This window comes from Acipenser ruthenus, chromosome 20 (assembly GCF_902713425.1).
Source record: "Acipenser ruthenus chromosome 20, fAciRut3.2 maternal haplotype, whole genome shotgun sequence".
In the NCBI taxonomy this organism is placed as follows: domain Eukaryota; kingdom Metazoa; phylum Chordata; class Actinopteri; order Acipenseriformes; family Acipenseridae; genus Acipenser; species Acipenser ruthenus.
The window spans coordinates 29,056,494-29,074,274 of NC_081208.1; the positions used below are offsets into that span (position 1 = coordinate 29,056,494).

At 40.6% G+C, this 17,781-nt stretch overlaps 3 protein-coding genes across 19 annotated transcripts in view; 1 reads left to right on the top strand and 2 right to left on the bottom strand.

Moving 5' to 3' along the window:
• The window catches only part of LOC117425023 (CCR4-NOT transcription complex subunit 1), a 28,839-nt gene extending 26,222 nt beyond the window's left edge, over window positions 1-2,617 (bottom strand). For 15 of the 17 annotated variants that reach the window (XM_034041652.3, XM_034041638.3, XM_034041651.3 and 12 more), the window contains exon 1: window positions 2,116-2,617. The gene's annotated coding sequence lies outside the window, so the exon portion shown is untranslated. Of the gene's footprint in view, window positions 1-1,955; window positions 1,977-2,115 lie in introns of those variants that run through there. The other 2 variants (XM_034041647.3, XM_058993842.1) reach the window with 2 other exon arrangements.
• Window positions 2,618-2,882: 265 nt separating this feature from the next.
• Window positions 2,883-10,961, top strand: si:ch211-122f10.4 (cathepsin A-like). Its single transcript, XM_034041654.3, has 11 exons — window positions 2,883-3,745; window positions 4,445-4,556; window positions 5,322-5,459; window positions 5,901-6,059; window positions 6,357-6,448; window positions 6,627-6,711; window positions 7,111-7,263; window positions 8,429-8,559; window positions 8,715-8,877; window positions 9,355-9,444; window positions 9,951-10,961. The coding sequence occupies exons 1-11, from the start codon at window positions 3,579-3,581 to the stop codon at window positions 10,032-10,034; spliced, it is 1,374 nt and encodes a 457-aa protein (XP_033897545.2). The 5' UTR covers window positions 2,883-3,578; the 3' UTR covers window positions 10,035-10,961.
• Window positions 10,962-11,479: 518 nt separating this feature from the next.
• Window positions 11,480-16,926, bottom strand: LOC117425942 (lysosomal protective protein-like). Its single transcript, XM_034043272.3, has 11 exons — window positions 16,674-16,926; window positions 15,868-15,979; window positions 15,630-15,764; window positions 15,170-15,328; window positions 14,904-14,995; window positions 14,330-14,414; window positions 13,833-13,982; window positions 13,273-13,400; window positions 12,811-12,973; window positions 12,275-12,364; window positions 11,480-11,709 (listed from the first exon to the last, which is right to left on the bottom strand). Exons 1-11 carry the CDS (start codon window positions 16,844-16,846, stop codon window positions 11,626-11,628), a joined length of 1,371 nt encoding a protein of 456 aa, XP_033899163.2. The 5' UTR covers window positions 16,847-16,926; the 3' UTR covers window positions 11,480-11,625.
• Window positions 16,927-17,781: the final 855 nt, after the last annotated feature.

Consider the following 17,781-nt stretch of genomic DNA (forward strand, 5'->3'; position numbering starts at 1 on the left):
CAAATGTGCAGCACACTGTTTATTACCAGAGCAGACTTAAGAACCACTAAATATTTTCATGCAACTAAATTAATTAGGACAACCTTGTCTTTCCAAACGATTAGGTCTTAACTTGGTAAAGGTCAATTCAACTCAAACTACTGTCAACTTATTTAAAATCAACAGGTAAATATTTTCAAAAAAATCCTTAAGTTATTGTTTTTCTGCAAACATTTGCAAGTGCAGTATCCCTTGTCATAAGTATAAAACACCAACAAAACAAAATACTGCAAACAAGCACAAGCAAAAGCTTACATACAATACATGTTATGCATATTGATTTCCTAGTATAGATCAGCGTTTAAAAAAATATGCATACAAGTTTTCAGGATCAAAACCAAGAACTAAATGTAGGCAAGGCATTTACTGTTTTGCCAGTGTTGCACACTCATAGTATAGCTCTCATTACTGCGACTACTAGGCCTCAAGGCCTGGGCACCAGAGTGACTCAGTGAGCCTTTACGAAATTGTTGAGCTAATTACTAATAATTTTTAAAAATCTGAACACATTTTATTAACAGTTCATCTGTGCGCTGAATATATCTTTCCCCTTAATGCTGAACAAAATGTTGGTCCTACTCTAAAACAATTTACCTAGGCCTGAACTGATAGTGTCATTTTACCTCATACCGGTGCACAACTTAAAATGACAAGAACCTAACAGTAAGAGATAAGGCAAATGATTTGTTTAACAAAAACATCGTTCTTCAAATCAATTAAATAGTTATTTAAAATATAAAAGTACAACCATTTTCCACAAACAGATTAAAAAAAAAAGGCAAAACACTTAAATATTCTGGTATTTATGTAGGCAAATATTGCCAAATTAATAAACCTAGAGTACCGAAACAGCAGCTGCACTCCTTTCTGTGCCAATTGTAATACTAAATTCGAGACATGTATAACACTAAAATCAGACAGCATCCTGACGTCTGAGCGCTTACCAAATAAAATTATTGTAACTGTCACACGTGGATTAGTAAGAATATTGTAATTTACTGTCTAAACACCACTACGACTGCTGCTGCTGCTGTTACTGTCTAAAAACAAACTCTAAATTGCCTTTGCAGCACTTTTCATATGTGTTTTGAAATGTATTCACATTGGTTTTGTAAGGGATAGCTTCCTTTAATTGTATTTAAAGACAACAATTCTGCATAACTTATTAATTGCTTTGAACAAAACGTCACATTAAGGAATTGTATCCATTACAACTTCTAGTCTGTCAATCCAGACCGCAGTATGTCCGTTTCATTTTAATTAGAAATGTTACATTATACGGTACCTTATTTTATATAAGGCATTATTTATTTTATATATATATTAAAAATTTGGAACCCTAAAACGGTAGACAAATGTAATTTTTTTTTCAGCATATTGTATTGATCTGCTCAGTAAAGAGCTACATTGAATAAGATACTCGAGTCATGAATATTATTTCATTATTAAGGCAAACCTTGGCCCATGAAGGACAAGCCTTTTCAATTACCGACAAAAAACACGGTAATACAATTATCTTAAACAACTTTTACTGAATACCTATAGTAGTAGGGTTTTTAAACCGTATCAATAAGTTATTTTTAATCTTGTACACTAACTGTAAAGTTGATCCCTTTCACCCACAAAATCATTGTTATAGGAAGCACAGCTTCTTGAGTGGAGTCGAACATTTAACTGTTTGTTTAAATTATACTTTAATTCATAAACACTGTTTTACAACCGCATTTACTATAGGCGCCCCATCTTATTATAGCTGAATCTGGCTTTGTTCTTAGTTTAAGATTTTATTAAGGGTGAAAGTACAGTTCATTTACACAGATTCCAAACGTGTTTGTTCTTTTCCGTTTAAACTGGTTTAAACGCAGCACTACATTCTGTAGATTATATACTTTCTTAAATAAATAAAAAAATCTTACATTGCCATTTATTCTTGTATTAACTTTCGGTTTTTGTTTTGGATCCTTGCTGGTCACTCTTAACTCACAGACGATTCACACACGCATTTAGCACTTACAAGTTCACTTGGAACAAATATGAAATCACAAGATTGTTAGAGAATAACATTATTGTTATTACCTTGCGACTCCTGTATTAAATTCAGATGGTCCGTTTCCACTCTTAAGTCGATTTAAAAAAAAAAAAAAAAAAGCTCTCTTCGGTTCGGTTTGATTTTTAATACAAAATGGCGACGGACATCTCGCGCGCGCTCACAGCGCCATTTTCGAGTGCTCGAGCTCGCGACACTGCAACATCGCCGCCATCCCTCCCACTCCCCAGAAAATAAATAAATTAATTAAATAATTAAATAAAAAATAAATAATAAATAAATAATACATAAATAAATAAACAAACAAGATATTGTAACCAAATCAGGCCCCGGCGCAGTAAACTGATTATCGGCACCAAGTGGACTGACTATAATATTAACGGGGCTTACGAGTTTAAGATAAACAAATATTCATTTTTCCTCCAAACAAAACAAATATTAATAATGTTAAAAAAAATCTTGCTGGGTGACCCTATGCTTGCTCTGCTTAGAACGAGGTTGCAATGGCACCAGCCAACCCCCCCTCCAGACAACGGAAAATAGTACAGTCCACTTAAGGGCATTTATAATTGAACGTCTTTTTATTTATAGTGATACAAAATGTATTTTAATATACTGACGCGCTAAATATATTTTATATATATTATTTATTTATTTATTTTACCAAGAAAAGAAAAGTCAGTCATTTCCATGTCACGATGAAGTGTTTTATCACGTGGGCCATGACGCGTTTGAAACGAGGGCTTCCGTGACCATTGCACAGGGGAATTTCGTGGTGTTTAATTTCTCGCTTGCATAGTCATTGTGTTGGAAATACAATTATACTCTACACCAACAGAGTCACATTTTAAACAAATCAATAGTTCATTTTAATATTAGGAACACAGTATACAGACTCAGTTGTTAAGGATGTAAGCAGTCATACTTTGAGCATGCTTGTTTTGAACATACTCTGATACTGCAAAGTAACAGTCTGCAGTCGACTCAGAATCCCTTTTGCAAAAATATTATTTCATCGGAGACCTAGTTTATTATAATAGCATTTTTCATACACAGTATACGTTTGTAAGCTCAGTAACTTACTCGATTTCATAGTAAAACTAGTTAGAAAAAAACAATAACATGTCCCTTTACTTACATGCAAAATGTTTCCCCTTTTCCTAATCTACATGTATAACGCTAATGGAAACAAAACAAAACCCACTTTTCAATTGGACCGGCTACTCATACTGGTTTGTAATTTACATATTTAGGCTGTACAAGTCCATAGCTGCTGTTTTCAAACGGGATTGCGTTTTGATTAGAGGTTGAAGTGACTCATCACATGATTTAGGCTGAGCCAGGAAGAAGTGGTCATATGACCACCCGTACGTTACTTTGAGAGTGGATACTGCAGAGGACTACGATACGGTGTATGAAATTTAAATAATAATAATTCATAAAGAGTATTGTATTTGTGTATCGAGTTCCATCGCGCTTAGTTGTGGCGAGGATGTTGCCGCGCTGTTTGGCGTGTTTTGTGCTGCTTCTGTTCCCCAGCGCTTTGGGTCAGTACGATCCAGATGAAGTTTTAGATCTTCCGGGGCTCTCCTTCAAACCCAACTTCAGGCAGTGGTCCGGGTACCTCAAGGCGAGCCCAGGAAAATACTTACATTACTGGTAAGCTTATATAAAATAACAATATGAAAGTGTAATATTTATAAAACATGAATACATGCTGGAAAATGTTTGGAACTTTTCTGTAGGTTACTACTAAGCTAAATAGTTGTTTATGTCTACATATATCATGGACTCCTAGAATTTGTGTATGTGGAAGCACTGGGAGAACAAAAAGTTACAGTCACATGATTCGCTAAGGCCCTTTTTTCTGTTATAAAAACTGGACCCATCGAGAACAAGCTCCACGAACAAACAGTCTATGTTGGTACTGTTAGAATTACATTTAACCAAGTGCTAATCAAATGGAACTGTTTTCTCGCTATCATACAAACTTCCCTATTTTGAGGGGTGTTTTCAAGAGGGGGAAAAAATAGTTTAATTTTAAGCTGTTTTTTGTCACGCTTTCAATTTGCTAACATGGATTTGTTTTGTGGCACCCAATCATCACCATTATGCTTTGCATTTCTGTACCACTCACAGTTCCAGTTTGACCTGTTATGCACTTAACAGCCTCAGAAGTCAGACTTTGGTTACAGTCCAGTTTGTTTATGTTTGCCGCACCATTTGGCACAACAGCATTCTCACCACTGGAATCTTGCCAGCAGACAAATGGCCCCACCACTTCTGCAGCAATAGGTCAATGTCCTCAGCAAAGGATCTACAGCGCTGCACTGTTAAAATTACCTCTTGCCTTTCCAGGTTTGTGACATCCCAGAGAGACCCAGGGAGTGACCCCCTTGTCTTGTGGTTGAATGGGGGGCCAGGCTGTAGCTCGCTGGACGGATTCCTCTCTGAAAACGGACCTTTCCATGTAGGCATATTGGGACAGTTCTATCATGGTCAATGCATGCACCAGCTATGCAGTTTGCATGAAAAGAAAATAGAACTGTTACAGAGCTAGTTCAACTGAAGCATTGATACTGTTGTTTACAGACACTAGCTTTCAAGCGCTCAAAGGTCATCTTCTTCAGAGACATTGGGTCATCCATAACTAGAAAACCTTAAATGGTAGTATATGTAGTAGCACTAAAAAGAAAAATAATACTAGCACAATTATTTGGCAAACATTTTGACTAGATGATGTTGTAAAATACTTTTAGTATTACTATATAAGCGTATTGTGTCATGTCTATAATAATCTTACAGTAGCCCTTTGAGTTCAGCAGCTTGTATATTGCATGCTGAGTTAAGGGCCTTGCTGACAGTGCCCATCCCCGCATCACAGCTGGAAAGCTAGAGGACTCCGTGGTGGTCAGGCTTGTTTCCTTGGTGACATTTATGTAGTTTCACTTTCTAACCCACGAGGCATCTGAATTCTGAAGGTCACTGTATACCAATTTCTTTTTGAAAAGCCTTCTGATGTGACAGACATAAACTGTGTCTGTGCTAATGAAAAATAAATGTAATTGGTTATTGTCAGTTCATACACACGTATGTTCAATTCACACAACTAGTTTTGTAACAGGTTTATGATGGGGACTAAATTGGAGACCACTGAACGAATTGCCCCGTATCTCTGACCTCCAGAGGTAAAGGGCTACCACGTTAACCTGTGTATTATTTTTTCCCCCTACAGGTGAATGATGATGGAGCCACCCTTTACCTAAACAAGTTCAGCTGGAACAAAGTTGCCAATGTCTTGTACCTTGAGTCTCCTGCTGGGGTGGGCTACTCCTATTCGGATGACAAGAATTACCAAACGAACGATGATGAGGTGAAGCATTTGGAGCATTGGACGTGAAAGCTATGTTTAACCCAGCGCAATGCACACCTAGTCAAACGAGTCACGTGCTTATAACTTAACACTTTGAAATGACAGCTTTGTTTGCTGTGCTATAGGTTAGGTGCATGATAGTGGGAGCAACACAGCCGAGAGGTCTGCATGTGATCTGGGGCCACTAATGACATCATGGGGGAAGACAACGGCTACAGAGGCTTGTAGGAGGTCATAAATCAAAGTGCACTATACACAACATTGCAGGTGCAGTGAGATAATACAATAGCCACATGGGTAAATAAATGCACACTGTGTCTCTTGTAGCCTCGTGGGCTGTGTGTCTGCATGCGGGTAGGGTCCCGTCGCTCCACCAGTACAGAACTCCTGTTTCTCTGCTGAGTTCTGATGTTTCGGTGTTCTCTTCACATCCCATAACAGGTGGCCCAGAACAATTACAAAGCCTTGCAGAGTTTCTTTGCCAAGTTTCCCAACTTCACCCAACAAGATTTCTATGTTTTTGGAGAGAGTTACGGCGGGATTTACACTCCAATGCTGAGCATGCAGATCGCCAGCGGCCCTGCCAAGATCAACTTCAAGGTAACGCCAGGGTGTATGATCAGGGAGGGAATATTTCCAGAGGACTTTATCTTTGTAATTATTCATGTTAAGACGATCAATTACTCTTTTGACTAATTGTGTTTTGCAAATAGCTCAAAACCCTTAAATACAATGTTGGATTATCCAGTTAATTCTAGAAGCAGCTAGTATAATTGTATGTATTTTTTTTTTTTTTACAATTACCAAATAACCAAATCCTGACTTTAAGATTATTGGCTGATCCTGACTCTGACTAAATTGTAACCTTAACGTTAACCTGTATCTTCTTGATATTAGGGCTTTGCAGTTGGCAATGGGCTAAGCAGTTACGCTCTCAATGATCAGTCTCTCATCTACTTTGGATACTACCACGGCCTCTTTGGGGAGCAGTGAGTATCAAATTAGGGTCTGTCTTTGAAGCACCTGCATTCTCCCTGTATAAAACATCTTCAACAGAAGAAAAGAATATTTATGGAGCTAATAGAATGTTAGCTTGCCTTAAACAAAGCCTTATAATAAGAAGGGTATCGATTGCTATTAGATTCCTATTGATTGTGTCCTCTGCAGGCTTTGGGCTGATCTGAATAGTAACTGCTGTAAGAATGGGACGTGCAACTTCTACAACAGCACCCAGCAGAGCTGCTCTGAGTCGGTACGTTCACGGCGTTCATTTTCGTTGTTTCATTTTTCTTAATTTGTGGAATGGATTTTGGTGCTCCTGGAATGTGTTGAACTGGCATTGTTAGATGCAGAAGTCCACAGAGCAGAGATCGCACACACACAGTGGCAATGCGAACATCCCTACCATTCCCTAAAGCAAACAGCAACCCAGCACAGGGAGGACAGCTGTCTTTTTAGCTTGATAAATTGCATCCAAGACCCTTTCAGGTTTACAGCAAGGACTGATCTCCCATGACAAAGGATTCCAGGGGGTGAGAGCAAAACGATACAGTGGGTTTCCTAAAAAAAAATAGGTTTGTATTATAGCAAGTACTCACAGGATAGAATGGGTAAACCTTATAACTCTGTCTCGTTTTTGTAATGTGAACAGGTGAGGCAAGCGTTCAGTATCGTGTATGTGTCGGGGCTGAATGTGTATGCCCTGTACCTGGATTGTGCAGGGGGAGTGGGGCCATACAAACGCTTCCAGAGAGACATGGGGCTCCTCTTCCAGAATTACAGGCTTCGCTGGGATAAAGCACTGGTAAGTGTCCCTGTAACTCTTTCTAAATAAAAGCGCTCTAGTTCACATGCTAAACTAGAGCCCCCTTAGAAAAGTCATGGTAAGTTTTAACATCTACTCTCGTGTAATGGAAATCATGCTTTACAATTTGATGCTATACCTTGTTTTCACTGTGCTACAGTCAGCACTCAGATATCCGTATGAAGAATAAAAGCAATCCCCATTTTATATATATATATTTATAATGTACCAAATGAATGCACTTACCCATCACATGCGATTTCTGACTCCATCACCAGTTTTATGATGCAAAGCCCATCTCTTCAATGTTACAATTTATCTGAATATCCGTCACAGCCCGCGATAGATAAATAAATAAATAAATGAATGAATGAATGCTCTCTAATGCCAAATCAGTCTTATATTGTGCAGTTACACAGCGCTTCTCCAGTTTCACCTGACGAAAATGCAGCCAAAACAAAGCAAACGAGACAAGCTAGGGTAATGTAACAGTAAATCACTAAACTGTTCTAGATACTGTGATGTATTTTTTTTTGTTTATCTGTGATCTTTTGTTGCTTTTGTGCATTTTCGTTTGCAAGTGAACTGACATTAGAGCCTTATCGAGCACTATATTCTGCAATTTTGAATACTGACTTTGGATACTTCTTTAATTCTGGAAACTGTGTTTTCTTAAATCTTTTGGTTTTGCTAAATTGCATTGCCTTTTACGTTTGACACAGTTCTGTGCATGGATAACATTTAGATTTGATTTTCAGAATCATATCGTTCTGAATTAAAATACTACTATTAAAAATATAGTACTGTACCAACGAAACCAATACAGTACACCTAAATGGAAGCCTACTTATTTTAAAACACAGTCCTTTCAGATATGTATTTTTGGTATTGTCCGTTTTTCAGGGAACACAAAAAAGATACAAGGGTTGGAACGGGCCAAAATGCAATAATCAGATATGCGTCACACGCGTTTAACCGTCCCAAGTCAAAATTGTAGGGTTGGATATGCGAGTGCTAACTGTACCACACTTTACTACAGTTTTACCACAGTATATCCCAGTAAAGCTTTAGAAGGTGTAGGATCCACAGCATTCTCACCTCTTCAAACCTGCTAGGAGACAAACAATGGCGTGGGTGTCGGCTGACCTGTCTTCTGTTTGGACAGCCCACAGGGGACGGTTTGAAATCGGTGCCTCCCTGCATCAACAGCACGGCTCAGAACAACTGGCTGAACAGAGGGGATGTACGGAAGGCTCTGCACATCCCAGACACTCTCCCAGCTTGGGATATCTGCAGGTAACTGTCCCAACACGGCACTCGAAGGAACTCGAAGCACGGGGGTCTGCTGTCTCAGCATGCTGTCTGTGTTCCATGACCTCCAACGATACCTCGCCCTCCTAGCCCAATCTCAAGCCCTGTCTTATCAGTTGTTTGCTTGCCCTGTTTTGCAGTGACGTGGTTACGAGCCAGTACCAGAGGAGTTACACAACCATGATAGACTTCTATCTGAAGCTACTGGCCCAGGGCCTGAGGGTGCTGGTGTACAACGGAGACACTGACATGGCCTGCAACTTCCTGGGGGACCAGTGGTTTGTGGAGCAACTCAACATGAAGGTAGGGGAGGGCATTCAGTCAAAAAACACTGCACCCTTGTCGTTTCACAGTTCTGTGGATGGGTTCAATCAACCTGTTTCCTAGATGCAGTGGATGTATGTGTGGTTCAAGCCTCTTTACCTTTTTGCTCATGCAGTGGGGTGTTCTGGTATGTCTAAGTTTGATCAAGTATCGCTCATAGAACAGGCGCAGAAAGCGGCACTGTGTCTTGCTTTCAAGCATGTCCCCTCTCAGTCTGCAGGGGAGTTTGGAATGGGCTAGACTCCATATTCATTAACTGTTAACACAGTGGTAAATGCACAGCACCTCTTTAATAGTACACTATGGTAAGGAATGAAGAAGACCATACAGGTTCCTCCTTGGATATGTGCTGTGGTCAGGTTGGATCTGTGCACGGTTGTTGTGTGTGTGTGTGTGTGTGTGTGTATATATATATATATATATTATTATTTTTATTATTTTTTTTTTTTTTAACAGAAAACCACAGAGTACCAGCACTGGCTGTATGACAACCAAATTGCCGGCTTCTATGAACAGTTCAGCAACCTGACATTCCTGACTGTAAAGGTGAGGACTGATGTGTTATGCAATATGAGTGGTTTATATTACCGTGTCCTTCACGCTCATGCACGACTTACATGCTATTTTATGTGTAAGTCTGCAATCTCAGCAAGATTTAAGGCAAGGTAATAAAAATAACTTTCTGTTTGGGGTGAAGTTGCTTGGCAGCAATTAGCCAACATGAGTTGGTACAATGTCGCTCTTTACTGTGTGCTTTTTAAAGTAGTGTGTGGATAAATGATTATTCAGTCTTCCATCTGTACATAAATTCAGTCTTGCTCATTTATAAAAGAAGCATCTGCAATCGTGATTGTTTACAAATTACAAATATAATGACCCTGTTTTTATCCCCAAAATGTTAAACCTTTAAGCATTCGACTTCATTCAATGCTATGCTGTGGTGACATTTCTACACACTGGAGCTTGTAACCTATACATTAGTCTCACAGAAGAACCCCTTGTTGCCCGGCCTCTCTCGGTTGACATGCGGTCTCCCTCTCTGTCTTCTCCAGGGCGCAGGGCACATGGTGCCACAGTGGGCTCCGGGGCCGGCCCTCAAGATGTTCCAGTCTTTCCTGACCAACTCTCCGTACTGACCACTGGCCTGTGCTGCTCTCCTGCTGCCTCCTCACCCTGGCCTCGCCCAATAACTGCTAATTACCTCTGAATCCTCCTGTCCACCTCGCGCAGTCCTTGTAAATTCTCCTCTTGCTCTTCTTGCACTTCACTCGGTCACAGCTTCGTTTGCAGAGTCCACACTTAAGCGGGTCTCCTGCCTCTTGTGTAATCGGCAGTGGGGGAGGTTGAAATTGACAACGCGCTCACATGCACGCTTGAGGGAGGAGGCGCACTCAAAGAGTGGGCTCTGAATACCAGTACAAGACCCTTAAGACACTCCAGAGGTTTTGCCACCTGTGTGGGGTTACGTCTAAGAAGCACTTTGATTTCACTTTCCTGAAGATCTGCTCGCTGTGGGTGTGAAATGTCAAGATCTGGCCTAATGAGTGTATTCTGCTTCTGTTTAGATTCACCTTGTGTAATTTTCTGTCAACACATCCTGGTGACTTTTTAATAACTAGAGTAAAGCACACCTGTGACCTGTAGCTCTCAGAATCACGTCTAACCTCCAAGTACACTAGAGTGGAAGCATTAACCTGCCCTCTGCAACACTGCCCCCAGTGGATGGAAGAAATACCACATTTGTTCTATGCAGTATTTTTCTTACTGATGTCTTTGTTACAGCTGGTGTACCAGATACATCTTTAAAGTACTTTAATTGAACTAGTTTCTAAACTGCACTGTCATATTTTTTTAAATCATTATGAATCAGGATGATTTGTGTGAGGGTGTGTTGTTTTATCTTAGAGAGCTGTATTCTATTCCTACAGTCAAACCTGGATGTGGGATTATGTGGACAGTCCTCTCATCATGCAATGCACACAGATATCAGGTTATAAAAAAAATCAAGAATGATTACTATGTATTTTGTTTATTAATAAAGGGTTGTTTTTTTTTAAAACACATTTTATTTGGCTCGACTGTCTTTTATACCTGTTTTTTCTTTTTAGATTTTTCTTTAGGAGAAAATGTTCCTGGTTGTCTTTCAAAGTAAATACCTATATTTCAAAAATATCTGTAATTATCTGTATTTTGTATGCCGGTATATATATAACAGGTAATGGATGTATCTGTTTAGTATTAACACAAGTGGAAAGAGGTGTACCAGGTCCAGGGCACAGTATTCTGTTTCTGGTGCAGTTCTACTGGTACATCCCTAGATGGCAGTGTAGAGCAATTCTGTTGTCTTCCCCACATGTATGTGTGCTGGTAATGTAACCCTTTGTACACCACAGAACTGTATCCAGGTTCAGGAAAAAGAACTGCACGTTTTAGTGTAAGAAACATACCGGTACCATCGGCTAATTTAACATACCAATATGTTCTGTATATCTATTGCCATTATTATTTTTTTTAATCTTTTACCATACATAAGACACTGGAAGTTATTCTCTTAAGTGCGGTTAAAAAAAATAATACAAAATTGAATTTAAATATATATATTTTTTAATTGCAGATACATAAAGATTAAAAGGAAACTAATCACTGTTATAAACTATTATTATGTGTCAGTTCTGGACCAATTCAATTTTAAACTGCTGATAGATACAGAACTCATGGATGTTACGTTCAGTTGTTGGAATTCTTGAGGAAGGTCTCAAACAAATGCAGAGCAGGGCCGGGTTTGTACTGAGGGACCATGTGGCCGGAACCCTGTGCAACCAATTAGAAATCACATATCACAAATTGACCAATCACAGTGAAGTATTTGCTAAAATTCCTCGCGCGTAAACTACACGAGATTCATCATCGTGTCCAGTCACGGTCCTGGAGGGACATTCCACTCCAGGTTTAAAGGGTAAAATCAGATCATTAACTATGTCAGGGTCTGGATGGAGGTGTAATTGATCCATTAAGCAATTTAGAAAGGGGCTGGAACAAAGACCAGGAGTGGAAGAGCCAACTTTGGCCACCCCTACCTTATACAGTAAGAGACATGGATGAGTGCAGGAATCACCCAGGCCAAACAGGAAACCACTTTTGCATTGATAATGCATTGGTTTATTATGAGCTCTTCTGGCTTACCTTGTTTCATCAAAATTTGACAAGAAACATTGATTTAGCAAAAGTGTAAGGATTCAAAACGGATGCTTTTTGCATTCCTGCAAAGTTTTATAAGCCCATTGTTGTGCATCAGTAAAATCATGTTCTAGATCACTTGTATTTATTAAACATGTATTCAATGTCAGCTGCATATTTTGCTCAATTGGTGGCTTACCTTGACAGTCATAAAGGTGATTTTCTCATACTGTTCATAGTATCCTGCGACCTGGTTATTGAAATACCAGGGCTGGTACTGCTTCAGTTGCTGTAATGTAAAAGTGATCTGTTAGCATAAGATTCACTGCTGTAACCAATAACTAAACAGTAAAGAATAATTAGACCATATACTAATGCCACGTCATTTCCATCTCACACTAGGAAATGTCATACAGCTGTGTCACAGCACTACTGTATATATATATATATATATATATATATATATATATATATATATATATATATATACATACATATACACCACATCACTCCTAGCCTTTGCACTTTCCCTGGTCCAACCCTCGGTGTCGGGTGTACGCTCATGATTTTTATCAGCATCTGGGTCGGGGTCAATGTCTGTTTTTTCCTTTCCAATTCCTTTTTCAAATCAATTCCTTGTAATCAATTCCAACACATTACTGGAATTGAAAATCAGTAACTGACCCTCAACCGTGATCTGCACACAAGGACAGAGAATCAGGGCTGCACACAGACCTGTTGCTGGAGGGACTCCACAAACCACTTGCCCCCGATGAAGTTGCAGGCCATGTCGGTGTCTCCATTATACACCAGGATGCGCAGGTTCTGCTGGAGCAGGTACTGGTAGAAGGAGGTCATGTCGTGGTAACTCCTCTGATAGAGGGCTGTCACAGCAGAGCTGGAGAGAAGAGCAGTGAACTTCTTACGAGACAGCACATAGCCCCATTCAACTCACTAGTGCAAGTTCATTCAAGACATACATATAGATATAGTATATATATAATGTATAGAGTATATATAGGTATTTCAATTGCTTTTGAGTCTGAATCAGGTGACATTTCTATAATGTTGATTTAAGTTATATATTCTAATATTTATATTATTCATATATTATAATATATTGTAATGCTATGTCTTGTGGTGTGCCAGGGTGGCAGCTCGGTGGACAATGGAGTCTGCAATGCCAGCTGTACCCACCTGCAGAGCTCCCAGTTCTGTACTCCGCTGGGGATGTGCAGAGCTGCCCTCACGTCCACGCGGTTCAGCCAATCATAAGAATTTGTGCCGTCGATACAGGGAGGGACTCCGGGGATGGAGGCTTCGACCTGGGAGGAAACAACACACAAAGCATTCAGGTCAGACCTGTATGCTTTGGTTTCTGTATCAGTATCTTCAATTATTAATGCATGGATGCTGTACGTGCGCCTAACTTAGATGGATCACAGAACCGCTAGTATACTGCAGCTTTAAAATGAAGACCTAGATCAATAAAAATCACAATTAAAAAAATAAAAAATGAAGACCTAGTCAACCACGGTAATTCGGACAAGTATAATTACAAGGATCCACAGTTTCAGATGACCAGGCTGCGTAATCACAGACAGGGATTAACTGCTGCAAGGGCTGATCCAGGCAGCTCATCAAGGAAGCAATCAGTCCCTGTGTAGCCAGGCTTTTCAAGACATGCTTAGCTGTGAGCGGAAGCAAAGAAGGAGGATGATGGGTGGGGGTGGGGGCGGGGGGGGTTAGGCTCTCACAGGGGCTTTCATATCAAAGTTGTAGTGGCGGAAGAGGTTGGAGAGGTCAGCTGCATAGCGGGCGGAGTAGCCCACGCCCCCCCAGCACTGCGAGTACAGGGAGTAGATGTTGAGACCGATGTCCTGGATCAGGTATAGGGCCTGGGACACCTGCAATACAGACACACACAGAGACAGGCTTCAGATTGCAGTCAGGAATCCTCAGTGCCCTGTCTTACAAATGGGTTGAGTTTAAATAAGGAGATGGTATTTAAGCAATAAAGAACATTGTCCATTTGTTATAAAAAATAAATAAAAAAACACCTTAGAGTATTACTTCAAATAATAATAATAAACCTTATAGCTTTAATTGTATGTCTGCTGTACAGACTATAACAAATATAAAGGTGCTGTTTAGAAAGTATGCTCAGGGCTGCCTGAAGTTATCCATGGCCAGCACAGCATCTGCACTGGCTTGGATCAGACCTGAAGTCATTAGGAGACACAATGAAACTCACAGTGTTCATGCAGTTGCTGTCGCCATTGCTGTAGAAGTTGCAGGATCCTCCAGAGCAGCAGTACTGGTTCAGCTCGGCCCACAAGCTGGACAGGATCAGAAAGAAACATGAATCCCCTGTGCTTACATGAGCGGATGCATGACGGAGCTGGTAGCCTTGCAGGGCTGCTGTAAAGGTCAATACTGACTGCCATCGTCTGCTGTGCACCTGGTATCCAGAACTCACCTGCAGGGCTGAATTAGAAGAGCTGGTCCTTCAGCTCATGCAGTGCAGAAGGCAATACAGAATACAAAGTACTGTAATGTTAATGAATTCAATTACTAATATCGGCTCCCCGTCAGCTTGGGGTGTTAAAACAAGTCTGAGTAGCTTGGTGTTCGTTGCATGTAGGTTTGTGTTGCATGTCTATAGTGGAAGTGTTTGGGTCAGCTTCACACTTGTGTAACCCAGTGGTGATAACAGTGTGAAACAGTATTATGTCAGCTGTATACACTGCACTCTGTTGGGACACATGCTGCTCCTGTGCTTGTTGGAGGGGGCAGTCATGTACACTGGACCATGACGTGGCACTTACTTGTCCCCGAACAGACCGTGGTAGTATCCGAAGTAGATGAGGGACTGGTCATTCAGCTCATAGCTGCTCATTCCATTGCCAACACCCATTCCCTGGAAAACAAAACACACGATCAGGGGGCTGGCATATTTCCCCATCTACATGAAAAGGAGTTTTTCTCGCTATCAGCGAGTCTTTGGTCGAAACCTTTGTCCACCAGACAGGTTTTGATCAGGTTTAATGAGTGTTAAACAGTATCATACGAGCTCCTGAATCTCATGTGCTACCTTGAAGTTGATCTGGTTTGACCCGCTGGCAATTTTCTGGCTGAGTGTGGGTGCGTAGATCCCCCCATAGCTCTCAGCAAAGACATAGAAATCGTTGCTGGCAAAGGAGGGGAATTTTTGGAAGAAATTCAGGAGGGCCTGGTAATTGTCTTCAGCCACCTAGAGCAAGAAATACAAACGTGAACAGAAAAACAGATATCAGGTCACACATGAAGAGAGGCTGATGAACCTATATTTTCATTCTGTCCCATATTAAAAAACATCCAAACACACTATAGTATATAGGGCAGTGCAGACTATAGTATATTATAGGAAACTAGAGTGTCTTTGGATGGGACTGCAGTTTTTTTAAAATATTTTCTCATAATTTAAGCAGTATATTTTACAGTAGTTTCGGCTGTAAATGTCTAGATCTCTCTCTTCACAATCCCCAGTGCCCCTCCACCCCCTCTATCCTTACCTGTGGGTCGCTGGTTGCGTAGTTCTGGCTTGAAGAGTAGGAGAAGCCCACTCCAGCTGGAGACTCCAAGTAAAGCATGTTGGCTACCTTGTTCCAGCTGTATTCGTTCATGTAGACGGTGCCGTCTGCGTTCAACTAGAAAACAGAGCCGGGGAGCTGAGTTCTGGGACTATATCCATATAATCTCTGAATGGGTTCAAAGGTTATTTAAATGAACGTTAGGGAGAGCAGGACTCACATGGAAAGGTCCGTTCTCAGATAGCATTCCCTCCATGGAGCTGCAGCCGGGCCCCCCGTTGAGCCAGAGCACCACGGGGTCGCTAGCGGGGTCATTCTGGGACTCCACAAACCTGCAGCGCGAAAACACACACCCTGCTGAACACCCACTCTTAAACTACACAGGGCTATACCATGCAACAAGTGTGGCAGATGTTATGAAGCCATGCAAAAGCATGATAAAGAGTAATGGATTGCAGATAGGCTGGTATATGGTGAAGCACAGGAGATGTGTTTATACTCACTGTATGAGCATTTTAGAAGTAGATTTCACACACATCTTTTAACAGCCTGGATAGCACTGCACTAGTAGCTGGTGTGAACTCACATGCAGCTTGGCTTGTGAGTACTTCCACTACTGTCCTTGACCTTTCCATTCACAATGACTAATTTAACAAAATGTAACAAACGATGGGGTGGAGAGAGACCAGGGTATCTTAATAAGAAACAGCATAAGACATTTTGTTCTTTGTGTGTGTGTTTGTGTGTGTGTGTGTGTGGTGTTTCTTAAACCAATATTGTGGAAAAAAATCGAAAGCAAAACAACTACAGTATGTAATAAATACTGTATGAGTAGATAATCCACAAGTAGCACTAAGCTTCACGAAACTGACCTTGCTTGTCAAATGATAAAGCCGTATAACAATATCCTGCAAAAAAAACTACAAAAGCTACTGAGACACACTTTCATTTGATAACCCTTATAACAGTCATGCATGTAGAGTATCCCTGACTAAGGGAATTGTATAGAAAGGCATAGGCTCTTACCAGTAGTGAAAGTACTTCCCAGGGCCTGCTTGCAGGTAGCCAGACCACTGCTTGAAGCTGGGGGTCTGGGAGAGCCCAGGGAGGGAGGTGACCAGGTCCGGAGCGTACTGACCCCTGCTGCCGATCAGACAGAGAGAAGCCAGGAGCAAGCTGCTTCTCCACAAACCCATCATCGCACGAGCTGCTGTGAGAGTTACTGCCCAGCTCAGCGCAGTGCCTGCCTAGTTATACATGCTGATGAACCGTGCCTTATCTGGTTTGTGGTAAGAGGCTTGAATTATATCAGGGCTGATGCTATTTTCAGCCAAGAGACACGACTGCTTTCTAAAAGACTTAAATAAATATACCCCCCCCCCCCCCTTGTAGAAATGCAAAACACCTGCCCCTTGCATGGGATATATTCACCACTTCTTTTTTATATTTTATTGTATAAAGGTTAATATTTTACTGCATTATAACATTATTTGGATATCTACTTGAACTTTTCTTGGCTATTTTTCTCTATATACTTTATATTGGTACATGTAGACCGCAGCAACACTATTTGTGTTACAAACTGAATGCATAAATTCATGCATCTGTTAGATATGTTTATGTACATATAATATATACAGTACTTTATGACCATTTTATACATTTGGGTATGCAGCTGAATTCTGTAGGCACTTCATATGCAAATGGTATGAGCTGCACTCTTAACAGTTTACAGCAGTCTACTTGGGTAAAAGCACAGCAAACCATAGTAAGCATTCAAATAGCTTCATAAGTATGTGGAACCCTGCACTGGCCCCAGGTATCAAGCTTTGTGCCGGCACTGAGAGCCAGTAACACATTGAGTCTTATTGTTCCCTGGAAAGTAACCCATTAATGAGTCCAGCATTTACATAATCTTTAACAAATAGCTATTTTCCATGAAAAATATGCCCCTAATTGCTTTTAAAGATAGGGTGTACTATTTGACAAAAACTTACAAACGCACGCCACTTAGACTATCAGTGGTCATGTTTCCTATGCACGTGATATTTGCCCCACAATAGCATGGCTTTGTTTATACAGTCTCAGTCCCATTAAAAAAAAAAAGCCCCACTGCTTTGTTCTGTGATTGACT

What these genes read in the sequence shown, in the direction of transcription:
- LOC117425942 (XM_034043272.3), bottom strand. Translation starts at nt 16,846, where the DNA reads ATGATGGGTTTGTGGAGAAGCAGCTTGCTCCTGGCTTCTCTCTGTCTG. An exon ending in CAAACCAGATCAACTTCAAG is followed by an intron (nt 14,996 to 15,169) that starts GTAGCACATGAG and finishes TTTGTTTTCCAG; the next exon opens with GGAATGGGTGTTGGCAATGG. An exon ending in TGGAGTCCCTCCAGCAACAG is followed by an intron (nt 12,365 to 12,810) that starts GTCTGTGTGCAG and finishes TTTACATTACAG; the next exon opens with CAACTGAAGCAGTACCAGCC.
- si:ch211-122f10.4 (XM_034041654.3), top strand. Translation starts at nt 3,579, where the DNA reads ATGTTGCCGCGCTGTTTGGCGTGTTTTGTGCTGCTTCTGTTCCCCAGC. An exon ending in CTGAAAACGGACCTTTCCAT is followed by an intron (nt 4,557 to 5,321) that starts GTAGGCATATTG and finishes TTCCCCCTACAG; the next exon opens with GTGAATGATGATGGAGCCAC. An exon ending in CACGGCCTCTTTGGGGAGCA is followed by an intron (nt 6,449 to 6,626) that starts GTGAGTATCAAA and finishes TGTCCTCTGCAG; the next exon opens with GCTTTGGGCTGATCTGAATA.